We start from the raw sequence: 26,748 nt of genomic DNA, 5'->3' as shown, positions 1-26,748 counted from the left end.
CCCCTGCCTAAGCGTGGGCCACCATGCATTACTTTTTCTTACGGAGCATGTGATGTTCACTCCTGCTATCATCTGCATGGCTAAACAGCCTCGTTTCATGAAAGATGAAGGAATTAATATACTTTTGTCATTACAGTAAGCTCCATTAAAGGGTTTGTATATAACTTAATTCTCTTACAAGGAAAAGCTATGCGAATGAACTAACAACAGGGACACTTATTGTGTGTGTTCATTTATAATACAAATAGGATTCTGACTGGTCATGTCTAATCAAATCCACATTCTAATGGAATCCATTCTAATCAAATTAAAGAACAATGCTACTTTTTAATAATTGTGGAAGAATGGTTATGCATAAGTAGAGATGAGTCATGAATTTATTTGCCCACAATGCATGCACACTTGGGAGGTCCTTGAGGCATTTGTGTAAATTTTGATACAAAGAGGACAAATCTATCAGGGAGTCAGGATACCCACCTTGGATGATTGGCATGAGGTTATCAATGAAAACTTCATTAGGAGCAGGAACCAACCAAAGTATGTCAAGTCTGAGTTCATTAGCACCTCCTTGGCCTCCTTCAGGGATGCTTCTCTCCAGCACCAGTCTGCCGCCTTGAATCATTTGCAATAACCCCCTTTACTACCATGGTGGTTTTAGTCACTCAGTCGTGTCCGATTCTTTGCAACCCCATGGACTCCTCCCCACGGAGCCTGCCAGGCTCCTCTGTCCATGGGATTCTCCAGGCAAGAATACTGGAGTGGGTTGCCATTTCCTTTTCCAGGGGAACTTCCTGACCCAGGATCAAACCCGAGTCTCCTGCATTGCAGGCAGATTCTTTACTGACTAAGTCACAAGGGAAGCCCCATTACTCCCATGGGTGAATAGTTTTTTTAAATTTTTATCAGAGTATAGAAGGAAATGGCAACCTACTCCAGTGTTCTTGCCTGGAGAATCCCATGGACAGAGGAGCCTGGCAGGCTATAGTCCATGGGGTCGCAAGAGTTGGACACGACTTAGTGACCAAACCACCAAGCATAGATGCTTTACAATGCTGTGTTAGCTTCTGCCGTAGAGCAAAGCGCATCACCCATACATATACATCCATCCCCTCTTTCTTGGATTTCCTTCTCATTAGGTCACCACGGATCGCTGACTAGGGTTCCCTGTGCTGTACACGTAACTGATAGTAGTCAGTGATCCATTTTTATACATAGCTGTGCGTCAGTCCCGATCTCCAGTTCATCACCGCCCCCTCCATGTCTACAGATTTGCTCTCTATGTCTGTGTTTCTATTCCTGCCCTGGAAATAGGTTCATCTGTACCACTATTCTAGGTTCCACACATAGGTGTTAATATATAATATTTTTTTCTCTTGGGTAGATCTTTTTTTTTAAACTTTTCATTTTATATTGAAGTACAGACAATTAACAGTGTGATAGTTTCCGGTAGACAGCAGAGACTCAGCCATATATATGCATGTAACCATTCTCCCCCAATCTCCCCTCCCATCTAGGTTGCCATATAACATTGAGCAGAGTTCCCTGTGCTATACAGTAGGTCCTTACTACTGTTATCCATTTTATTTTATTTTTTTTTATATGTGAATGTTTAGTGGTTTATTTGTAATTATCCAAAACAACCAATGTCCCTCAGCTGTAAACAAGCTTATAGTTATTAAAAAGGAACAGATTACTGATACATGCAAAACAGATCATCTCAAAGGCATCATGCTAAGTAAAGAAACCAGATTCAAAGGCTACATATGGTATCAATTCAGGTATGTGACACTGCTAAAAATTGAAACGGGGAAAGAATATAGGTCAGTAGTTACCAAGAATAAGAGGTAGAGAAGAGTGATTGACCATACAGGGATGTGGGAAATTTGGGAAGGGGAAAAGTGACGGAAATATTCTATACCATGATTGTGGTAAATAAACTGTTTTTTGGTAAACTTTATCAAAACTTGCAAAATTGTTATCCATTTTAAATAAACCAGTGTGTGCATGTCGATCCCAAGCTCCCTAACTATCCCTTCCGCTCATACTTCCCTCTTGGGTGATCTTGGGCTGTATATATGGAAGAACGGGATAGGCATATAGCATCACCTGGTCTCTACACTCTCTCGTTTGGTGAGTGCTGTTCACTTCTCTCAGGCTGCGATGATCTGTTTGCTTGTGTGATTGTTTAACGTCTGTCTTGGCTCCACTAGGTCTGTGAGGCTGGTGCCCACCCGTGGACTTATCTCTATAACAGACGGAAGAGTAGTGCCTGATAAATATTTATTGAATGAGAGAATAGAAAAGTTATAGGATTCAACTTCATTCACAGCTTGAGAAATATTCTACTAAAGAAAAATTCTCAGCTCTGGATGCTTCTGTCAAATTCCCTCAGTGCAGGGCTTCCCAGTTTAAGATTTATTTCTGTGTGACTTTCTATGACGCTCTGTTCCATTCTTATTTAAACTTCTCTGTTCCGAGTCTAACTAGAAAGATCAAGCATCTCTCTCTCCTCTGTTTTCTTTCTGTCTCTCAAACAGAGAGGTACAAACCCAGCTGAAAGCCTTCTTATACCTCCAAGAAGATTCTAGACCCCTAAAACCATTATTCTGTCTTGCTTTCAAAACCCCTAAGTCATTTTCTCAGCTATGCTCATCCTTCTCAAAGACTTTCTTAATTTTTCTTGCTTCTCATTGCCTCCTTTCTAGTTCACACATCTTCCTCTTATATGATTTTTTAATGCTTGTTTCATTATTTTTGTAGATGCATATGGGTGGGCATTCCTACGAGCTTTCATTAAAGTGTCTAAAAAGAAAGAAGGAAAGAAAGAGTGTAACTATTGAGAAGGCGGTTGTTCACTACTTGCCCGATAAAACCCAGGAATTTTTACAGTTATTGACGCAGTAATACTCAGGTGCTTTTTAAGGTGTTAGCCTAAATCTGGTTAATCTTGGGGGCTTTCTTCAAATCTTCCAACAGGTAAGATAAACGAGGCCACAGAAAACACATGCTTGTTTGTTGCTTATCTTGATTCCTGGACATGTAGACAGTTATTTCAGGAAGCCCACAAATGCCTTCTCCCTGGGCTACACACACCCAAGGTGGGGGCATTTGATGGCTTTCTTCCCTCCCATCCCCTTTAGATGCCCTTGGATGCTGGTTCCAGGCAACAGTGACATGACTGAGAAATGCCAGAAAAGACGAGAAAGACTGAAGACCTCCTTCATGAGCCACAGTGGGGCACAGGACGACTGGACTGACCTGTGCTAAGTGGCTGCCTTCTGGCCACTGATCCCAGCTACCCCCTCACCAAACCTGCCCCCCACCCCAGTCCCTGGGCAAGGTTCTTGTCTCTTCTTGACAGCTCCAGCCAGGACTGGTCTTTCCCAATTCCTTATCTCCTTTCAGAAAAGCATTCTTAGCAAGAGGCTCACAGTAATCTCCTTCTTTTCCTTTTTTGTTACATGTGTTCCTTCCTGGTGAGGGGCCACAGTCTAAAGTAGGGACTCCACCTTCCATTGAAAAGAATTTGCTGCATACTACATGGTCTGACCTCTTTCTCTGCCTCACAGTGGCATCATTATTGAGCTATCACCAAAATTAAAACAAACAAACACGTCGTACCAGGGGGACTGGAGCAGGGAGACTTGAGACGATTGGGGCCTTTGAAAGAAGTAAATGGCATCCCCTCTTTTCCACCCAAGGTATGAGCCAACTGAGAAATAAGATGAACCAGATGACAGATTGAAACCCAGTGTTGTTACGTCCCCTCAGTACTGGAGAATTTCGTTTATGTCTGAGGAAAAATGGGCTTCTTCATACAATCTGAGAATTAGGAGATCACAAGTGGGTGTGCCTTGAGGGCAGCTGTTTCCCAAAAGGAAGAAGAGAGGGAGACGCTGAGTTCTCAGGTCCTGTGTCAGAGTGAGGGGCTAGAGCGGGGTCACGTGTGTTAGAGCACGTGGAGCCCCGTGAACAAGGGCAAAAGCATCAGGGATGGGAAGGAACATTTATTCTGTTCGGGCGCTCTTCTGTCGTGACTGCTGTGGACTGCTTGGCCAATGCACTGTGACCGTGAGCCCGTGTTAGCAAGAGAAGAGCGAGTCCGCCTTTCAGCTGTCTGTAGCGTTGTTACTGTAGTACTATTATTGTATGCTTGTGCATGTGATGGTGGAGAGGGCATTTTGGGGTGGGAACATTGTTTTGCTGCTGATATCTGGGTAAAGCAAATGCAGAAGTTGGCTAGGTGAGCAGCTGGGTGTGGCATCTGTCGGGATTGCCAGGAATTATGCTGTTGATGAGGCTCATCAGGAAGTGTCCCTGTCCTCTCCTTTCCATGGGCCTGCCTTTCATACCTCAACTAAAGAGAAGGACCGCTCTTCAGCCAGGGTTACATCTGCACTGGTGTGGTCACTTACTTGTTGTTCTGATTTCTAGGACATAGCTTCTGAGGGCTTAGCTAACAAAGATCCATATATCTTCTATTATAGGTACAGTTTTTTTTTTTTTTAATTCTGGGATTTATTATTTAGACAATGTGTAAGGTTTTATAGACACTGAATCATTTGCAAGCAACAGTCAACCTGCAGCATATCTGTGATTTTCTTCCCCAACCTTAGATGAACCTTACTGATTTCCCTTGAACTTAAGACAAATCACAACTTGTACAAAGTTTTGCTTTTGATTTGGTATCAAAGTTCCTATTGTTGTTGTTGAGTTGTTCAGTCGCTCAGTCGTGTCTGACTCTTTGTGACCCCATGGACTGCAGCAGGCCAGTCTTCCCTGTCCTTCACTATCTTCCTGAGTTTGCTCAAACTCACATCCTTTGAGTTGGTGATGCCATCCAACCATCTCATCCTCTGTCATCCCCTTCCCCTCCTGCCGAGAAGGGGACGACATGCTCTGCTAGAGTAAATATGCTAGAGTTTGACCTATAGCTTGTTGCTAAGTCACCTCAGTCGTGTCCGACTCTATGCAACCCCACAGATGGCAGCACACCAGGCTCCCCCATCCCTGGGATTCTCCAGGCAAGAACACTGGAGTGGGTTGCCATTTCCTTCTCCAATGCATGAAAGCGAAAAGTGAAAGTGAAGTTACTCAGTCCTGTCCGACCCTCAGCGACCCCATGGACCACAGCCTTCCAGGCTCCTCCATCCATGGGATTTTCCAGGCAAGAGTACTGGAGTGGGTTGCCATTGCCTTTTCTGACTCTTACCACTACGACCTATAGCTTAGTGGGTTCAAATTAAATCTGGCTTAAAGTGATTGCTGATATAGTTCTTTTAAATAAGTCTTTTGTTGTTATTTATTTTTTATTTAAATTTTTACAATGCTGTGTTTGGTTTTGTCGTACAACAATGCAAATCAGCCATAATTATTTTTATTTCACTTATAATAGCTACAAGAATAGTCATTTCTTCTCTGCAAGGTGATGTTTTTAATCACTGGGATGTCATTAGGTAAAAACTTTCCTTCAATGGTGAGACCAGGGCTGGGTACCACGGACAGCGCCATAAAGACTTCAGCCAAAGACTCAGATGTTCCCAGCCTGCCCCAGCCAACTAGACTTTGTGTGCATGGGGAAGGGAACTTCTTTCTCTCTCTCTTTTTAACTGCTATATCCCTTGCAATTAGAACAACCTTTGATATGTAGAAGGTTGTTAATAATTATGTGCTGAATGAATTGCCTGGTTGAGTGTTGAGTGCAAAATCTTGTGTTCCAATAGAGTATTTTCTTCAAATGTGAAAAGCCACAGAATTTTTGAAAACTTTCACAGGTTTTAATTAAAGTGGTCCTGGAGTGGAGCTGCTGAGAAGTCTTTTTATTATTTCTAGATTTTGTCTCCATCCCAGGTGCACCTGGGATGTGATAAAAAACAGTGACAAAATCCAGTGATAAATCCAGTGATGAAAACAATTTAACTGCATATACCCAAAGCTTTTCTAAACCTTTGCCTGGGGATACCAGCAAAGCACTGAACTGACCAAAAACCTGTTGGATGCTGCAGTGTGGCTCGGAGGCAGGTGCTAGATACAGCTTTTTTGGGGGTTAGATACTATCCATTTGTGTAATCTGTATCCGGTTTTTTTTTTTGGTGTAGATACTCTCCTGCTTTCGCGTGGGACATTTTCAGGCGGCTCCATGGAGATTTTACTGCGCGATTCTCACTAATGTGTGTTTATAGTCTCTCTGCCATGGAGATTATAGGCAAATGGTGTTTAAAAGCTCTCCTCACAGTTTGTACAATTGCTGGTACTACATGGTGATTTGTTGTGATGTTGAAACCATTAGCTAGAACTGGACTTTTAGAAAAGGAGTCTTTGTGGAAAACATAATAATATCAGAAAATAAAGTCGGCTCTTTTGTGAGGCAGCTCCTATTATCTTTCCATTTCGAGAAGTCATTTTCAGCTCAAGTGTATTACCATGGTGATGTGTTTGCATTTCAACAAAACAAAGCTGAACCATAAACTAGAGCTCTGCATGTCTAGCTCCTGTCCTAGGATTTTTATTGCAGTATCTTTATTATTCAATGACATCTCCAACATCCCTGGCTAAAAATCACAGCAAATAAAGTTTCTCAGTCAGATACAACAATCTGGATCACTAATCTCAGAATTGTAAGAAACCGCATAAAAGCAAAAAGAAGAGTAGATGTTAGAGGGGGTTAAAAAATAAAAAAAGAAATAGCCCACAGATGAATGGAAATATACTTGTTCTCCAAAATAAGATTGTGGAAATAAACAAGCGTGGTAGGGCATCGTACTTAATGGGAATTGGGTGTGTGGCTTCGCCGTCTGAGGTCTGAAACAGGTAAACGCTGTCAGAATTGCTAGTATGTACATCCTCTCTTGAAGGAGTGCTCTTAGAACTGGCTCCCCAGTCTCCTGTGAATGAAGCTTATTTTGCTTTTTGGAATAATTGCACATAATTTTGACAACTAAAAGAACTCTATAGGAGGTGGGGTTTGAGTTCCTCAGAAATTCCTACACTTAGCGCCAGCCAGCGGGATGCGGGAGGTGGTTGTGCATCGTGTCATTTGCATATGGAGAAAGAAGGACCACAGCATCTAATCCACACAGTGAGAAAACACGATTTGGACAGATACATACAAGTATTCTATCACTTCTGCCCAAATATTGTATCAAACCATCTCTTCCCAAATAACAGTTTTGTTAGCCTAAGAACACATTAACTCAGTCAGATCTGGGCTCTCACAAAGCTTTATGGTAACTGCTCTGCTCACTGGTAAATAAGCAATGGGATTTTTGCCTAGCAACCCCGCCATGGAAACACAGCTTGACTCGCTAAGTGGCAGGGGAGTTGGGAGGGGCAAGGAACACAAGGGCGGTGCCTTTTAGGGACTCTCTGCAGCTGGTTCCTGACACCCCAAACATTATCTGCAATTCTTGTCAGTTTCAGAAGGATGATGAAAAAAGCTGGGGAGGGGAAACTAACTGAAAGACAAACAGAAAAGCTTCCAAGATTGTGAGCTGAGACTGTCTGAGGGCTCAGTCCTGGGCCAGCACAGAAGAACCAAGAGAAAATGAGGACTTATTTCTTATTGAAAAAGGAGGTCATCATATGAGACAATGTATCCAGGAAGGGAAACCCAGCAGTGACTACCTGAAGCTAGACAGAGATTATCTTAAAACCAGATGTGAGGGAATGTTCCTCCATAGCAGAGGGCAGCGTTCAATGTGGGACTGCCCACATCTAAGGAAAGACTCGAACTTTTCCATCAGACATGATTGGTAACAGTCACCAAGCATTTAGCGGGCACTGAGCTGAGCTTTCACACGCTTATTTCATCTTCCAAACACTCCTGTGAGGCGGACTCTCTTATCTCCATTTTTAGAGGAAGAAACTGATGCCCAGAGAAGTTGAGAAACTTGGTCACTCAGTCACTTAGCAGTGGGGATGCAGTGTGTGTCTGGCAGGCTGCCCCGAGACCCCAACTTCTTAAGCACAATAGTGGTGAATGGGTGCAGAGCTAGTGGGGATGAGAAACCCACAGATCACTGGATGACGCGTTTGTGGTTCCATCGTGGAAGCTGCAGTTGAAAATGTTCAGTTAGGGCAACTCTTCTTAAGTATCTAGAGGACAGCATAAATGTGGGTCTCCAGAATAACAGATACTATCAAAACCTTATGCCCATACCCCTTCCTTTTATAGTGAAGTACGGGTACACGCAATTTCATATGCCTACACACACACGCAAGACACTTGATTTTGTAAGTCCCTAAAATACCCTGATGATTTAAGCCTCCGGGGATTTGCTGAGCATCACCCTAGGATGTCTGGAGGAAGTGGTCCAGGGACATGTTTGTTGGTGAAATGCTAACTTGCAGATAAACTCTCTGACAGATAATGCCATTAAGACGCCACGCTCTAGCCTCTGTTGCACACCTCCCTTTGCTACCAAACAAATGCTGCCCAGTGCCATCATCTCTTTTGCCCACCTCCTGGAGCCTGGGAATGGCTCCAGCTTCCCACGTACTTGCAGCTCTCCTCTGCCAGCCTCAGCCTCATTTGGATTGCACTTGCGTTCACATCCTAATTTCTGACTTAACAAGTGTCTCGCAAACATTTAATTCACTTTAATTTCATTATGCATTTGAAGAGGACGATTTATTGAGGGGGAAAATGATGTTCCGTTGCCAGCAATTAGATTAACTTAATGATCTATGATAAAAATCTCCTTTTGGGCTTTGGCTTTTGTCCGTGTTTACAAACAAAAGTAGGCTAATAATAATAATAATAACGAAGTTCCTGGATTCTCAGAGGGGTCTTAACTGCCCCCTCCAAGTTCTACAAGATCTAATATGGAAATGCATGAAATGGGTAAAACATTCTTTGTGGTTCTCAGGTCATTTGTCTTGTCACAGTACTTTCATTTGTGGGAAAAAAATGTGTATGCAAAAATATCAATAAATTATCTTTTTTTTGATGGCTTTTCTGAGGAGATGGGAACTATATAACAGCATGGATCAATTTATTTTTTCCTGTTCCCACTTTGTATCCTGAGTACTCTCTTAGAAGTCAGAGAACTTGACTCCTTTTTATGAAGGATTGTATTTCTTTAGCTTTTCCTATGAATATTTAGGGACTAGCTTTCCTGATGGCTCAGATGGTTAAAGAATCTGCCTACAATGTGGGAGACCCACATTTGATCCCTAAGTCAAGAAGATCCCCTGGAGGAGAGCATGGCAACCCACGGCAGGATTCTTGCCTGGAGAATCCCATGGACAGAGGAGCCTGGGGGGCTACAGTCCACGTGGTCACAAAGAGTCAGACACAACTTGGTGACTAACACTTTCATTTCGCTTATACTGATCTCACTGTGGATTGAGATTTGTGCAGATAAATATTCTCCACTATAGCTCTTCTTTGCATTTACCTGCCCACAGTTCCACCATACTGAACACACCTGGGACTCAGGGCCCTAGGCAGGTGGGACTGGTGCTTGTGAGGCTTGATTGCAGAGGATGGCAGCCTCCCACCACCCTTTCCCAGCTCTCGTGTCCCTTGGCGTTTCCCAGAGAAGAAGAGGTGGTTCTGAGGTTTATCTCCGTAAGTCAGGAAGGAAGAGAGGAGTGGGAGGAAGAGAAAGAGGGTCATAACCAACCTTCCTGTCTTGGAGAACACGGTCATTTCCTGTCTGAGCTGTGTGGTCGGTCGTAAGAGAATCTCTTGGCCTGGAAAACCTGGCTGGGGTGTCCCTGCCGTGAGGAAAGGTTAGGATTTCCAGGATGGTGACAGGATCGCCCAGTGACGAGGTTTTATTCTCAGCCTTCCTTCCTCGAAGGGGAAACAGGGTGGCCTGTTCTTCATGGAGGTTAGCCCAGTTTCTTTCCTTACAGGAGAGCTCTGGCGACTCTGAACTGGTGAACTGTTGAGTAACTTGAAAAGTGGTTTCCATCCCTGTGCGCTGGACTGAGAGCTAATCACAGCTGCATTCTCCTCTCAGCTCTGCCTGATTAGCAGCATCTTATGCAAGCTCCTTTTGCATCCATAAAATGCGGTGTCTGAATGCCAAATGCACTCTGTACTCTGGACCTGCTCTGCCCTTTAATTCACTGGAAGGCGATGACTAGAAAATATTAATAGATGCCATGGTAGAGATTTCCATATCGATTCCTTGAATGTGTGCTTTTGCAGGGCTTCAATCCAGGCAGTGTACACAGGTCCGGGCACTCTGGTGTTAAACAGACATTTATGAGACGCTGAGTTTTTGGTCAAGTAATAGTGTCAGGGTCCCCTGATGACAGTCTCCAATGGCAAACTGGGAGCTCTGAGAAGACCTTAGCAGGCTGTTCAGTTTGGAGGCGATGCCAGCGTTGTCTTGAGTGTCATTCACGGGGACACCAGCACCTCCAGTCTGCCTCTGGTACCCCGTACGTGTGATTCTTTCACCCCAATATCAGGGTCATTCCCGATCTAGGTGCATCTTCACCTCTTAACTACTGAATCCTTCAGAAGCTGACTTGAGGTGGAGCTTCTATTATTTGTTGTAGACACGGAGCCTGCCATTCAACATGGACTCCTGCCCTGTCCCTTGATGGTTATACAGCCAGCAAACATGACGAGCACAGCACTGACTTAAACACACGCGTTTTAAAAGAAGAATGTGATATAAATGTACCGCCTTGGCCGGGGGACAGGAAGGCGAAGAAGCACCCAGGCAGATGGTTGGAGTTTTGTCCCAAACGAGGGTGGGGTCAGGTCAGCTGTGTTTTTCTTTTCATCCTAACCTTCTGGTCTGTCTCAGGAGCCATTTCTCCAGCATGTGCCCTTTGACTCGAGGGAAGCCGGGTGCAAATCCATCACCACCACTGTGGAAGGAACCCCCAAACCTGTGCCTCCTACAGAGGGTCAGTGAAGCCACGTGAGAAACGGCGGCAAAAATGGCCTTTCTTGGGAAGCAGTCTCCTTTACACCAGTGAGGGGGTTAGAAAGTCAGCATTTGGGCTGCAGTCAGGGAACCGTGCAAAGGACATTCAAGGAGTCTCTTGCCCAAGGACCACCGAGACCAGCTGAAAACTTCGGTCCTTACGTTTTTCTAGGAGAGGGTCCACAGCTTTCATCAGATGCTCCCCAAGCTGCTCACGGACAAAGAAAGGTCCAAAGCCACTGACATTTTTTTTTTTTCTACCTCTTGTCTTCCGAATCCAGGGTGATGGAGCTGACTTCCCTGTCTTTCTTTCTCCTTTGCTCTTCTTTAGAAAAAGCAAGTGAGTCAGACCAAGATCCGGGTCATCTCAACCATCCTGTTCATCTTGGCCGGCTGTGTCGTGTTTGTGACAATCCCTGCCGTCATCTTCAAATACATTGAGGGGTGGACGGCCCTGGAGTCCATTTACTTTGTGGTGGTCACTCTCACCACGGTGGGCTTTGGTGATTTTGTGGCAGGTAAGCACTCTGGAATATCCCAGCCACTGGGGCCCTGGTGGGGAAAACATTTACTGTGGTCAGTGCTTTTCCAAACCACGAGAAAAGATGGAGGAACAAATGGAAAAGGCTCAGCATCACCACTGTTGGGCACAGGCTTGTTCCAAACCTGCAGTCCTCTGTAAGGGAAACAGCAGCCGGCTGCTGCCTTGGGAGGAAGCCAGCCTCTCGCCTCCCCCACTCAGGAGGCAGGCTATCTTCATCATCATATGAATTATGACTGAAATGAATTTCTCATTGGATTTCGGGCTTCTGAATTGTATTAAGGCTCCTTGCATCAACTGATAAAGGCTATATTAGCAAGTGGCAAAAATGAAGCTCTGGAGAGATGAGCGTCGAGTTTAGTCTGCAGGGACCTGCAGATGAAGCTTCCTGATGCTGAGGGCAGAGTCACCATCCCTGGAAAAGTTGCTCCAGGCATGTCCGGATGCAGGACTAAAGACCCAGGTAACCACCTGGAGTTGAAAACTGCCCCAAGAGAATTTAATATTATAATGGATCCTGCATGAATCTAGATAGACACAATAGCTTTCATTGTAAAAATAAATGCCAATGAACCATGCTTAAGGAAGAAAAAGAAATCACCATCAAATTCTTCTAGGGACAGGGAGCTTAAAAACTGAAATGAAACCTGACATTTTATGGGTATTGCTCTCCCAGGGTGGTGGGAAGGTAGGGATAGGAGGAGGAGGCCACCAATCTCTTTCTGGATGGATTAGTTCTAGGTGGTCAGACAAATGCTCAGTTTCTACTCCCAGAAGTGAACACTTGACCCAGTAACTCTGTCGCAACTCAATATATTTAAAGAGGCCAGGGATCCCCTCTTCTGGAATCTGGAAAAAGGGTAAATTCTGGAAAGGATGTTGAAGGTTGGCTGTCTCCATGGTAATTCTAAGGAAACAGACAACCGGAAGAGTAGTTTTGCAGCTATTCCAGCTAGGAAGGTGAAGACCGAAGTTGCCTTTGTAGAAACAGCAGTTTTAATGCTTTCTTCCTTTTGACTATCTTAAGGACTAAGAACTTGCCAAGTCAGAGTGACTGAGAATTGCTTACACAGAGCCCGAGGCCTGGGGCCCCGCCCGCCTTGGCTTATCCTCAATGCTCAGCTACTGAGCAGCTCCCCAGCTTGGGCAGGAGGTCGCTTGGTGCCACTTGATGAGAAGCCTGAAGCTCTGGACAGACAGTGCACAGAGGCAGGAGGACAGTACCAAGAGCGACTGTCCGGTCAACTCCTTAGCATTGTCCGTAGCTGCTCTGCGGGGAAACTCATTGAGGTTCCAATCCCAGCTGCTGTTTAGAGCTATTTCACCAACATCTTTAAGTTCCCCAAAGCATCGTCTGCACTCTGCTGTACTGCTCTGTGCTAACTCTGGCCTGTCTGGAGGACTGTCTTCTGGAGGACACGTTGGGCAAACCCTGCTCTCTAACCGGTTGCTCCGTTCAATCTGTTAATCTGGGTCACAAATAGCACAGCCCGGGGAACAGGAGATTAAAAAAACTGCTTATGATTTAAGTTTATTATTTATCCTGATGAGCTACGATGGGCCGTGAGCGCTTAGCACACACCGGCACTTGGCCTGATGTTTACTTACCTGGAAAGGCCGTGACCTCCACAGTCACAGACATAGCATGGCTTTGTTCTTTTGTTTTTTAGTGATCTTTAGCGACGGAAGATTTTAATGAATCTAATGGCCAAGTGTATAGATAAATACAAAGAACTGTTAGAAAGTTTTAAAGTCTATTTTGGTTGTAACTGGGTCAGAGAAAATGGACATGCTTTCCCATGGGTTCTGATAACAGTAACCGCTGCACATGTAAATATGCCTCCTGCAGAGTACCTTTCTTTTTAAACATTTCTATTGGAATAGAGTTGATTTACAATGTTGTGTTAGTGTCCCGTGTACAACAAAGCGATTCAGTCATACACATATATGTGTCTGTTCTTTTCCCATTCAGGTTATTACAGAATATTGAGCTGCAGAGCACTGTTTTAATTCCCTTACCTACCGCTGATTACAGAACCATATTTCCTTTGCCCCATCGTCTCTGCAGACTTGGGTCTGTTATAATTCATGGCGCTGACTGCAATTGGACCAGGCCCTTCTAAGCTGCCGTTTCCATAGCTTACAGAGACCAATCTGAAGCACGGCTGCCTTGGAACCCTGGAAGTGTGTCAAAGCCTTTTTGGCAATGCTCTGAGAGCAAAAGGGAAGGCTGTCCATCTTTTAAAAAGATACATTAACAAGAGCTGATGGTTGCTGTGATTTGACAAGGCATCAGCTTGGAAACAGAATCAGAACATCAATCACCATGCAGGATTAAGTGGTGGTTTATTTTGTAGGTGACACACTTTAGGACAGTCTAACAACCCACCAAGCATTTTGCAACCCTGACTGGCAGCACCTGAATTCCAGGCCAGCAGCTGGTAAACTAACGGGCAGAAGGGTGTTTCCTGCCTTGTTTGCTAGCGCACCCTAGTGACAGTCTTTTGTGGAGGATGGTGACTGGTTGGTAAACATTTATTTTCAGAGAGCTCCCAGGAAAGAGTGGCAGAGTTCCGCTTAGTGTGGAGATGAAATGAACCTCAGAACTCACTTCAGGCTGCAGAAAGTCCCCCAGTACCCTCGAGAAAGCTAGGGAGAGGGGAAGAATTGCCTGAAAGCGAAAAGCAAGGCAGTTACACCAGACCGAGCGGGGTTTACCACAGAGCCCTCCAGCAGAGTTTGGAATTCTCATTTTCAGAAGTGGCGGTAGCTGTGGAGACCTTGTGGGCTCCGTTGCAAACTGAGAAGTACCACAAGCCACAGAACCTGCCCAGCCACCTTTGGGAGGTATTACTGATACCGTAAAAGCTCAGTGCAGATTCAGAGGTGCTACATGAGGTTACAACCACAACCCAGTGGGAAAGTCCAGGGTACAGTAATTACCAATCCATGGCTAATGTCGATTTTCTTAGAAATGGCCACGAGCCGGCTTCATTGGAAAATGACATCTCACAGACAGGTATTTCATGAAGTGTCTTCACTTCTTTATGAGAAGGGGCTGGGCTTAGAATCTCTGTTGCTTGGTTACCTTGGGCAGGCCTGTAGAAGGTCTGGAATAAATAGGCTATTTACTTGGAATAAATGACTGATCTTTTCAATGGAACAGCCAGTCAATGCAGTCAGGCAGCTAGTCAACTTGGTTTGATGGATTTTTTACTATAATCCCTATTTGTAAAATAAAGGGATTGAACTAGCTGGCCTTGAAGGTCCCTTTTTGTTCTCACACAGAGATTCTAATTGACTCGGTCTAATTGACCCTATGGATCAGCATTATGTAAACACCATCCTCTGGTCAGCCTTAAATCACTATTGGCTGGGTCCAAGTCTCAGGGATACCATCAAGTCTAATTTTACTTCCACACACATACTTCTCTCTTGGTAAATGCGTATGTGCTTAAGGAGAAAATGGTGTCAAGAGTTCCAAACCATTTGGGATTATTTAATGGTATTTTGTTTTTATTAAATTTAAGGCAGTTTAAGAAAAACTTGACAAAGTCAACTATACCCCAATAAGAAAAAAACAAAAACAAAAACACAAAACTTGAAACTGGGCCTGCTCTGTTGTCCTCTAATTCAAGCCATTCATTGTCAAGCTCAAGTTTAAACTGGATGGATCAGGCTGGTCACTGACATATTTTTTGTTATTATGTATTGTGCGTTAAGGGCTTCCCTGGTAGCTCAGCTAGTAAAGAATCGGCCTGCAAGGCAGGAGACCCCAGTTCAATTCCTGGGTTGGGAAAATCCTCTGGAGAAGGGATAGGCTACCCACTCCATGGACAGAGGAGCCTGGCGGGCTACAGTCCACGGGGTTGCAAAGAGTCGAACAAGATTGAGCAACTAATCACAGCACATGATGTATGGAGATTATTGGTCAAGATTCAAAATAAGTGAAGCCACAGGCCAGGCTCCTTTGGGGAAGAGACACGACTTTTCCTTGCCCTCCCACCCTGTCACATCGTGTATACAGCAGGCCGAGCAGCTGAGCGTTGGATGGTGATACGACCGCAGCTCTGCTACACGGACTGGGATGCGTTTGCTCTGCGACGACCGTTTGCGAGACCCTCCTTAAAGTAACGCTTGGTTGTTTGCAGGGGGAAACGCTGGCATCAATTACCGGGAGTGGTATAAGCCCCTGGTGTGGTTTTGGATCCTCGTTGGCCTTGCCTACTTTGCCGCTGTCCTCAGCATGATCGGAGATTGGCTACGCGTTTTATCCAAAAAGACAAAAGAAGAGGTAGGATTCCGTCCAGATTCTCTGAATGTTCCTGAGGTCAGAAACATTGGCACCCCACTCCAGTACTCTTGCCTGGAAAATCCCGTGGATGGAGGAGCCTGGTGGGCTGCAGTCCATGGGGTCGCTAAGAGTTGGGCACGACTGAGCAAATTCACTTTCACTTTTCACTTTCATGCATTCATTGGAGAAGGAAATGGCAACCCACTCCAGTGTTCTTGCCTGGAGAATCCCAGGGACGGGGGAGCCTGGTGGGCTGCCGTCTATGGGGTCGCACAGAGTCGGACACGACTGAAGCGACTTAGCAGCAGCAGCAGCAGCAGCAGCATTCTATGGGCTAGACCATCTCCTACTAAGTGGAGGCCTCCTAGATGTCCTTGTTTTGAATCCTTGAATGATTTTAAATGCCACGTTAAATGGGATAGCAGTTATTTCTGGATTCTTTTTTAGCAGGTGAGAAAAATCTGGTGACTCACTTACCAGCCCACAGCTCCTGGAAAAACTAGTAAACGGCAACTTATTTTTAAAAAAGGAAGTGAAAAAAAACATATCCAGACATAGTCAGCATAGGTCGACGCAGTTGGGGGAGGTGTACAATTGCCCCCAATCAGCAGATGTGTGCATTTTTCTCAATTCCATATGAGACTGAAGTTGTTGAACTGTGGCCGGCCGTGGAGGGTGAACTCATGAGGTCCCTTTCACTCATGTCCCCTCTGGGTTGTCAGATCTGTAGAAACAAATATATGTCTGTGGCCAGGGGCACACACACAACAGCCCTTCCTTCCTCAAATAAATGTGCATGGAAGCCTACACACAGGCAAGAAAAGGAATGGCTACAGAGCAAAGGTAGATTTTGTGATTAAAAAAAAAGTGTCCATGTAGTTCTTTTGGAAAGAGAGGAAAAGAGATAAGAAAGAAGAAGGGTAAAGAGAAGCAAAGCAGTAAAGAAAGGAAAGGAGATAAAACCTAAAGAAACAGAGGGACAGCCTGTTTAAGGGCGACTGTTCCCTGCCCAGGGTGCAGGCATTCTGAGCGGAGGGTCCTGGGAGAGCCTCCTTAGATGGCACCATCTCCCACACCATTCCTGGGAGCAGAGGTTTAATTTTCCTGGCTTGCAGAAGCAGTGTCAATGCACTCTCTAGTCTGATTCCCCAGAGAGCTAACTGACCTGCTGAAAATCAGCCATAACAAAAGAGAACACTCAACAACATAAATATTGACATTTCTCAATGCAAAAATCCGAGTTACTCCTTTGCATAGGACAGCATGAGTCTTGTACTAATAGTCCTGCTGAAATAAAGCCCAGAGAGTTGGTCTTGACCCTCATGCAAGACTTTGCTCTGAGAAAGCACATGTTCTGTGGGCTTTGGCAGAAGATGCCCCCTTCCTGCACCCTGAGCAGAGAAGCTTGGTTATCAGGTACCTTGCGTGGGGGTCGTGGGGGGGTGGTCTTAAACCAGCGCAAGCCGGATAGCACAAGGTCATAGACAGCATTGTCTAGATATGGGGTGACACAGGACTTTCCTTTTTAGAACTAGGTCATTTCCAGGCTAATGGGGACGGGTGGAGCACTCTAACCCAGACAGACATCTTGGAGGGACAGGGCAGGGCAGAGGACCCTCTGGATACGTGCTTTGTGCCCAGGGCCGAGCTAGGTGCCCGGCTACCTCACATAACAGGAAAAGCTCTGAGCTAGACACAACTGCCTCCGAGTTATGCAGCAGGAATGGAGCCGGACCACGGAAGGGTGAACCCAACAGACGCTAAGTCAGGTCCGTCCGCCTCCCCTTCTGTCCCCCGAATCCAGGTGTCTGGCGGCGTTAGGGTTGCCCAGCACGTGCGCCTCTCGGAGGCACCTTAGTCCCGAGCGGGAAGGGCGAGGGTGGAAGTAGCCTTTCCTGCCCTTGGTGGGGCGGACGCAAAGCCACCGCCTCCGGGCCTCATTCCCACGAGGACCCCCGAGGGCTGCGGGAACGGGAGGGTGGTGGCAATGGGGGGCTAGTGGCAATGGAGGGTCGTGGCGATGGGGGGCTGGGTGCGATGGGGGGTGGGGGCGCTGGGGGGTGGGGGCAATGAAGGGGTGCGTGCGATGAAGCGGTGGGTGCGATGGGGGGTGGGTGCGATGGAGGGCGGAGGCAGGTGCCCGGGCGCTGGGGGCGATGGGGGTGGCGGCGATGGGGGGGGGGCAGTGGCGGGCGCCTAGGCGCGGGGCGTGGGGCGGGGGGCGATGTCTCAGCGCCCTGTGGTCGCCCCGTCTCTCCGCCAGGTGGGCGAGATCAAGGCGCACGCGGCCGAGTGGAAGGCCAACGTGACGGCCGAGTTCCGGGAGACGCGGCGGCGGCTGAGCGTGGAGATCCACGACAAGCTGCAGCGCGCCGCCACCATCCGCAGCATGGAGCGCCGGCGCCTGGGCCTGGACCAGCGGGCGCACTCGCTCGACATGCTCTCGCCGGAGAAGCGCTCGGTGTTCGCCGCGCTCGACGCGGGCCGCTGCAAGGCCTCGTCCCAGGAGAGCATCGACCACCGGCCCAACAACCTGCGGCTGCAGGCGTCGGAGCCGCTGCAGAAGCGCGGGCAGGGCGCCTCCGAGGATAACATCGTCAACAAGCTGGGCTCAGCTTCCAGGCTCACCAAGAGGAAGAACCGGGACCTCCGCAAGGCCCTGCCCGAGGACGTGCACAGGATCTACAGGACCCTCCGCCACTACTCCCTGGACGAGGAGAAGAAGGAGGACACGGAGAAGGGGTGCAACTCGGACCACTCCAGCACCGCCGTGCTCACCGACTGCGCCCAGCCGCCGGCCGGCGCGGGGGACGGCGTGGGCCCCGCCGACGCCAAAGACGCGGAGCGCGACAGCAGCGCGCTGCTAGAAGCCAGAAACTAAGCGGGAAGGACGCACTGGACGTGACCCAGCCTTGTCTTTTGTTTGTTTGTTTTTAAATATATTCACCCTGAGACACGTGCCTTAAAACAAGACTTCTCGTTAGTCCGAAATTACATAGCATCGAAGAAGATATTTCACTGTGCCATAAACGACCGAAAAAGCTCGCTCTGCCAAAAGGGAATCAAAAGAACAAGGACTCGGCTTTTGATTACAGTCGCAGGACACCCAGGGCGCCTTCGTGGGCGCGGGAGGTCACGGCCGCCGAGGTCCAGGGCACGTGCCGGCGATGGATGCGGTGGCCCCGGGCAGTGCCGCCGCGCTCCGGAGGGCGCGAAAGGGCAGCTATTCGTAGACCAGCCGTCTGAAAGGAACAGGTGTGTCTTTTAAAGGAAGTCGTCTCCTGAACCCACTGTCAGGAATGTGTGCACGCACGCACAAGGGGCCTGGACTGGGAGGTGGACTGGTCCTTGTCACTTGGGGTCGGAGCGGACATGTTGGAATGTTGCTCTGAGCTCCGATTTTGAGACAAAAGCGTTCAGTGCATCCCTAGTCTTTTCTAAGCTCCAGATGAAAGTCCCTGGGACCCAAGAGCACCTAGAATTTGTTGGAAGCAGATGAGAGCACACGTATCAAAAGGTGCAATTGCTTTCCTCATTACAAGAGAAAAAAGTCACATCACACTGTGGATATCACCTTAACCAATGACAGAAGCCTGCTGAATTTTGTCTTTCTCACAGGTAGTCCAATCGGACTCGCAAGCATTGGTGAACACTCAACCTCAGCCGCTGCGTGGTGACAGGCAAAAACCAAACCTCAGTGCACGGTGCGCTGAAAAGGCACCAAAAGGGTGCAACGGTGAAAACAAACTGGTTTTGAAATGTTCATGTTCACTTTTCTAGTGGAACTTGTTACAATTGGTTTTGATAAAAAGGGGAAAAATACCAAAACTATTGCCTTGCATGATGCCAGTGGCTTACTGTCCTGTCTAGCTAATCCTAAATGTTTGTAAACATAGACATCCTGCATGTCTAAGACATACCAAGGAGGACCATGGCATCGTTCCTTCTCAGGGCTTCTCGTCCCTTTGGGTGTCTTAGGGTAGACAGAGTGACACCAGGTCCTATCCTGCTATTTGCAAACAAAAGGAAAAGGAATCCCTCAAACCAACCCTTGTACGAGAAGATTGAATTGTTTTCATTGCTTGCAGCTTAAGTGCCATTACTGCCATTTTTTAAAAAAATAATACTTAAAAGAAGTATTTGAAAGACTTCACGTTTATGTTTGGGTGTTCCTTTATTCTGAAAGTATCACTGCTTTTCCTTGATCATTTCTTCACTTGTACCTGCTAGCCACTAAAGTTACAATGCTACTGTGATTGATTGTTTCTAGGAGAACAGTAACCAACACGTGGTGATAATTATGATTTTTTTTTTCACGAGGTTAGAACACCCGGTGAAGGAAAGTGGGGGTCTGACGGGTCATAGGTTTGAGGAGGAAGACTCTAAGTGGATTTTTAGCAGCAAGGAAAGAGTACGTACTACGCCAAGTATCCCACGTGTGCCTCAGCCTTTTACAGAGTTGGCTGGCTGTCATCCTGGTTCAAACCTAGCCATTTGTGCCACACACTTCAGTGTTTGGACCTGGCAACACCCGGAAGTTGCTGCTTATGGGTCTCCTGGGCTCAGTACCACTGTTTGGGGATATCACATAGCTAACACGCAGGGTGGATTTGTCAAAACGTCACAGGACTGGCAGAGACTTCCAGAAACCATCTAATGCTTTTCTGACTTCCAGGGAAAAATGATAGCCACCGCATCCTCGACTGCTTCAGCCAAGGCAGACCTCTTGCTGCTATTTCCCCCAAATGCACAGCTCTCCTTTGTCTAGAGCACACGCAGCCCCCGTGTGCCTCACCGCACCCCCCCCCCCCACCTCATTGTAAGCTCTGATTAAAGCACTGGCATCACTTTTGGGAAGGAACCAAATAAGAATCAAGTCTGATTAGTGCCCCCCCTGCCCCATCCAAGGTATGTTTGGATTAATGCTACCACAGGGCTGTGGCTCACTGGTGACATCCTGTGTCCACAGAGTAACAGACAGACGCTTGGGCAACGATGTATATGCAGGGGTGGGCCTTGGTTCTTACTATGGGAGTCATTCCAGCCTGACAAAGTGTGTGCTAAGGAATTAGTAGGTAACTGGGCTTCCCTGGTGGCTCAGACAGTAAAGAATCTACTTGCACTGCAGGAGACCTGGATTCGATCCCTGGGTTGGGAAGATCCCCTGGAGGAGGGCCTGGCAACCCACTCTATTATTCTTGCCAAGAGAATCCCACGGACAGAGGAGCCTGGTGGGCTACAGTCCATGGCGTTGCAGAGAGTCCAAGTAAAGCACAGCACAGCACGGGGAACTGGGACTTCATTCTTCTGACAAGTTGAAAGCTTCCTGATTAAACTGTCCAGGGATCTCATTCATTTGGGTTTCTACCCTGTTACTTGATACCTTCTTTATAGTAGTGGGTTAAAATTCTAGACTCTACAGGCAGAGCTGGCCAAGAGGCTTCCCTGTTATTTATCCAGTGACGCCCATAGGCCAGGCACTAGATGAGGCACTTTAGGGGCGTGGGCTCACTGAACCGCCCCAGCAACGCTCTGTGGGAAGTGTTTGCAAACCCATTATACACGTGATGACACAGAGGCTCAGGGAAGCCAAGTGAGTAACTTACCTAAGAGCACACAGCAAGAAGGCGGCAGAGCTAGTCATCAGTCTATTTGACCAAAGTCTGCTTTTGACTTTGCGGCAGTGTCCACGCCACGCACCTTGTGAGTGTGTGTCTGTGTGTGCGCGTGCACGTGTGTCTTTCTAGTTTCCTGGACATGGCATACAGAGGTAGGAGAAAGCTCTTTATTGCCACGATGGGATGAGGTCTTTGTGAACACGGCCTAACACGTTGTCCTTACAGATGATCATTGTACATTATTTTGGTTTTGGTTTTGGGAATGCGCCTCCTGGCACCCTTTCTGTACTGTTAAAAATGCCCTTTGAAGACACCCTTTTGCACTTTACTTGCTTGTCCTGCAGGAACTCAGCATACAGGTGGAATAAAACAGTTCAAAACTCTAAGCTGCACACTCTACCAAATGGAACCACACTCTACCACACACCAGATGTTGGTATATGTGTGTGTAGACACTCAGTTGTGCTGATTCTTTACCACTGAGCCCCCTGGTAAGCCCAGACCCTCGGCCAGACAAGGCAGGTCCAGTCACACAGAGGGAGCGAGAATAGCCCTTGCCTGGGAGTTTCCCGAGTACAGATGGGACTGAGGCCCTGACGAATACAATCAAAGAATAGCCCTCTCTTCGTGGAGATTGATCCATTAGACATGTGGGCACAGAGTCCGACAAGCTGTAGCCTACTCTCCGGGCTTCCCAGGCGGCACTAGTGGTAAAGAGTCCGCCTGCCAGTGCAGGAGACACAAGAGATGCAGGTTCCATCCCTGGGTTGGGAAGATCCCCTGGAGGAGGGCATGGCCACCCACTCCAGGATTCTTGCCTGGAGAATTCCATGGGCTACAGTCCCTAGGATCGCAAAGAGTCAAGAGGTGACTGAATCGACTTAGCATGTACACACGCGTGCAACCTACTCTCCAGAGGAGAGGCTGGGAGGGCATCCAGGGGTTGGGCTCCACTTCATGTGTACAAGCTGAGATTTGGGAAGAGGAGGCCAGTTGTTTTGGAGTTGTTTGAAAGCTACCTTTTTAAAATGGGGTCCAGTAACATGGGAATTCACATGGATAAGGCAAACTTGCTACAAATCCTACACACACATCAGAACAGCCCTGCCCTGCCTGCACTTCCCACCCCACCATAAACCCGGAGAAAACGTTTTGATTTTGCACATGGACAGACCACAGGGACAGTGACTTCGGTGGGCAGTGTCCATTGTTTCTCCTGGTAACTGGGTGTTGAATGTTTCCTCCACAGAGGATCTGGAAGTTTTTACTGGTGAGAACCGAGGGACAATTTGGAGAGACTTCAGCTCAATGCCCAGTTCGAACCCAATAGCGACCCTAGGACTTCATTGCTTTGGGGCAAGGCCCTTATGTGTGTGTAGGTAGGGCTGTTCCTGACCTACAGCTAAGGTGATTGGGACTGTCTCTGCTTCCCTGACCCGGCCCGTGATCTTGGGCCCCTCAGACCCTGTGCCTACATTTCTGTTACCTCATCAGCACATCAAGGGAGTGGAGCCCGGAGAGTCAATCTTGAAGGTCCCTTTTGGTTCTGCAGTGCTCTGACCAAATGCTCAGCGGTCCATGAGTTAAGTCCGCTAAGAACTTCACTAGCTGGATTTGTAAATACTGATGGATGGGCCCTGCTTCCTTTAGGCAAGATGAGAGCTTAGTCTCTTGCCTCTTGGGATTTGTCTCCTGGGTGATGGGTGGACACCAGATAGATTTGGGAGCCTGGTGTCCAAATGCGGGTCGTGCCCCGTGTAGGCCCACTATCACCTAACCTCACACTGTCACCTGCGTTGGGGGGGGCTCATCCCATATGGGCACTTTTTTACATGGTGTTTAGACTAAAGAATTTTAAGCTATTACTATCTGCAGTCAATTGCAGTAAAGGTTTCATTTGATTACGTTATGAATTCTTACACTATAAACAGGTTATTTCTTACTCAGATCCCTACACCCACACACAGAACACATACAGAGGCAATGGCTGCTTTGGGTTCTGTGGGGATGGTTCCATGTTGAAAGTCCTAGTTGGACTAGATGTTAGCAAACCACCCCTTCCCTCCCTCTGAGATGGTGCTTCTTGGCTGAGTCGATGCTGCTCCTATATTTGGACGCTTAGTTTCCGGGGTTAGTGAGAATGTGGCCGGAATTTGGGTAGGGCAGGTTTTCGCCCACTGTACTGGGTAAGAATGTAGATCATTCCAATGAGTACCATGGTGTCCAAACCTTGAAAGCAAACCAACCTGCAGAGACTCTCTTAAAAAAAATTTTTTTTAAAGCCAGTACTGCATCTCATGTCTGTGCTTCCTACATCCCCCTTAGGTTTTAAAGGGACGGGGGTGGTCCCTCGCGGTTCCCATGCAGTTGTGTGCAAAGGCAGTAACCGCAGGAGCAGAGGGACTGCAGGAGCAAAGGGAGCTCTCGGCGGCGGAGTGTAAGAGGTAGCTAGTAAACTGGCCTTAAAAATGGCAACTCTCGGAAACAAAGGTGATTTTTTGATTGGGCTTTGTGGATGCTGTGAATGCTGCGTATGGAAACTCTGGAGTAGCATGCTCACTCCAGGGCTGTAAATAAAGTCCCGTCCTCCGTCGTTGGGCGACGAACCCCCGCCTGCAGTGCATGGAAACCGCAGTCCACCCGCCCCGCCTCCCCCAAACCCGGCGGTCCCCGTCACGTGATGTCAGTGCCGTGGCGAGGAGGAGAAATAAGGGGTGTCTCTGATTTTACCAAAAGCGATTTTTGTCACACGTGCCTAGGAGATCTGGAAACTTTCTCTTCTCGGTTCTTAAGTGAAAAATCTCAAATAGTTCCGTATGCATTACAGAAAAACCAAAAAAAAAAAAAAAAGGCGACAAAACTCCTTGCGAGCACTTCCACCCCATCTGCACGGCTGTCCGGGACAACGGCGAAGTGTTCCCTCTGCTATCAGGGCCCCGAGCTTGAAGTGAAACACGCAGCGGTGCCTAGAAGTGTTATGCAAAAAGCCACCGTCATGTCAGCCTCTGGCTTCTTACCCACCCCAGTGTCATAGGCAGGGGACCCCGTGACAATGATAAACCCATGTGTGGAGGTGTTTCACCTATTTCTCTCTAAGATTTCATGGTGCTTAAAAAAAAAAAAAAAAAAAGGGCGTTTTACAGAAAAGAAGCAGGGTGGGGGGAGGAGGGAATTTTGTAATGTTCTTATTAGGAAAAGTACAAAAGCAACTTTGCTTGTAACATTTCAATAAGCTGTGCTGCTACTGTCTTTGGTGATGTAAGTTTTTTTGTTTTTTGTTTTCCAACGATGGAGAAAATTGCAACAAAGACCTTCTGGAAGATCTAATACAAAGTCTCTCCTGTTTTCCTTTATTTGTGGGGCCAAACATGGTTCATCGAGGCTGGGCTGGAAGGTATGCTAAGGACCACAGGTCATCCAGAGATAGGCTTCTGGCCTGGCTGGCATTCATCAGGAAATAGCCAATGCAAACTTAACTGTCTGGCAGGTGGGGGAGCCCACAGCAACCCAAGAGGAGGAAACTTGACCAAGTATGGTTACTTCGTATTTGCTTTCACTTTCTTATTTTTATCTCATCCTGATTGCACATTGCTGGGGATTGGACAGCATGTCACCATTTCCAGGTAAGACACTGAATTTGGGCATTGTGCCATGTCTGCCCATATGAAATGGACAACTGCTTGGGTATCCAGATTTCAAGCTGCATTTGGTTTTGCACTTAACTTTGTGTTCACCAACCATGGGCTTGTCAAAATGGGTAGAGATAAAATGCCCACCACTTTTGAGCACCAGCTTAGTAGTAGCAGTAGTTTAGTTGCTAAGTCGTGTCCTACTTTTGCGACCCCACAGATCGTAGCCACCTTGTCCATGGGATTCTCCAGGCAAGAACATTGGAGTGGGTTGCCGTTTCCTTCTCCAGGGGATCTTCCCGATCTAGGAATCGAACCCAGGTCTCCTGCATTGCAAGCAGACTGTTTACTGACTGAGCTATGAGGGAAGGTACCTGGTTACGTACCATGCACTCTGCTAGGCACTTTGCAAACATGCCACTGGGTCTTCTAAAGTTGGGTTTCTTCATTTTGTCCATGAAGACTTTGAGGCTCAGAGATGATGAGAAACTTCCAACCCAAGTCAATCAGCTCCAAGCCCGAGTCTCTTTCACCAGATCACACAGCTGCATGGGGCGTGTGCTTTGAGCACTCATCTAGTAAAGGTGATCTGGTTCTGACTTGTCTGCACTGTCTCGCCCACCCTGTTTGTCAGAGAGGTGTGCTGTGAGGTCAAGGGTGAGTTTCTGGCTGCAGGACTGAGCAAGGCCAAGTGACTTCCATTCTTAGCTGAAGCCAAGAACGCGCCCAGGCTAACCCAGTGCGACTACTGGTCGTGGGCTGGCCAGGGACAGGTCTGGTTCCTATTTTTATTGGTTTTACTTGCATGCACGGGGACAGAGTGCATGGCACATGGCAGGAATTCAAAGCGACTTTTCCAAAATGCAAATTGGCCTCTGGATCTCCCTGGCCTTTGGGATAAAAACCCCAAAGCCCTAGTCTTGGTCAGGCCCCGTGTGGATTTCTGCCTCATCGCACGCCAACCTTGGCCGCCACCACTTTGGATTTCTCCCCGGTTCTACCGGTGGTCCATGCTTTATTCTGCTATCTCCAGGTCTCTGCACGTGCTGTCCCTTTTGGGAGGCCTCCCCCGCCTTAGGAGCCACCTCCCCCGTCCCACAACCACCTGGCCCCTCTTCAGCTCAGTATTGAGCTGAAGAGTGGCCTATGGGGACCCTTCCCTCCCTCATCCCCTCCCCTGACTGTGAGTTAGCTGCCTTCTACACAGCGGGCTTCCCTCAACTCGAGTGCCTGCTATACACCTGCTATACGGCTATATGGTTTAGTGGCTGGTTGCCTTGTCTGTCTGATGCAGGACATAAGCTCCTCAGTGCAGCAACTCAGCCTCTCGTTTCTCTTCTCAGGACTGAGCACTGTACCTGATAGACAATATAGATACCTTACTGGTGGAATGATTTTAGTGCCCTTCTTGACAGCACATTTGTATCCTTCAAGGGAGATTTAACTTTTTGTGAATTCAAAGTCATTTGGAACCCAAGGCTATCCAATTCCTGAGTATCCTCTTGGTTAAAATCAAGTTTGCCTTGTACTAATAATAAAGATTTGATCTGTGTTTCGTGTTTACAGAGAGCTCCGAAATTTTGATCACAGTGATAGTTAAAATAACTAGACTCTAAAGATGACAACTTTGATGGAAAGCTCTCATTTAGAGGTACAGATAATGGAATATTTATTTTAAAACCATTCTTAATACTACTGATAGTTTGAATGTATATGACCTAGGAAATATTATATTTTGTGGGGATGTCAAACATATGACAAATGGGCCACACTC

General features: G+C 47.2%; 1 protein-coding gene across 1 annotated transcript in view; it reads left to right on the top strand.

Moving 5' to 3' along the window:
* KCNK10 (potassium two pore domain channel subfamily K member 10) overlaps positions 1-24,041 on the top strand; it is a 161,394-nt gene extending 137,353 nt beyond the window's left edge. Inside the window, exons 5-7 of the mRNA XM_019969363.2 lie at positions 11,224-11,410; positions 15,585-15,727; positions 17,991-24,041. Of these exons, the coding sequence (XP_019824922.2) occupies positions 11,224-11,410; positions 15,585-15,727; positions 17,991-18,608 (948 nt within the window). The 3' untranslated portion in view covers positions 18,609-24,041. The remainder of the gene's footprint in view (positions 1-11,223; positions 11,411-15,584; positions 15,728-17,990) is intronic.
* Positions 24,042-26,748: the final 2,707 nt, after the last annotated feature.

This window comes from Bos indicus, chromosome 10, assembly GCF_029378745.1.
Source record: "Bos indicus isolate NIAB-ARS_2022 breed Sahiwal x Tharparkar chromosome 10, NIAB-ARS_B.indTharparkar_mat_pri_1.0, whole genome shotgun sequence".
NCBI lineage: Eukaryota > Metazoa > Chordata > Mammalia > Artiodactyla > Bovidae > Bos > Bos indicus.
Note: the sequence above shows the minus strand (reverse complement) of the source record. Positions and strands in the feature narration are given on the sequence as shown.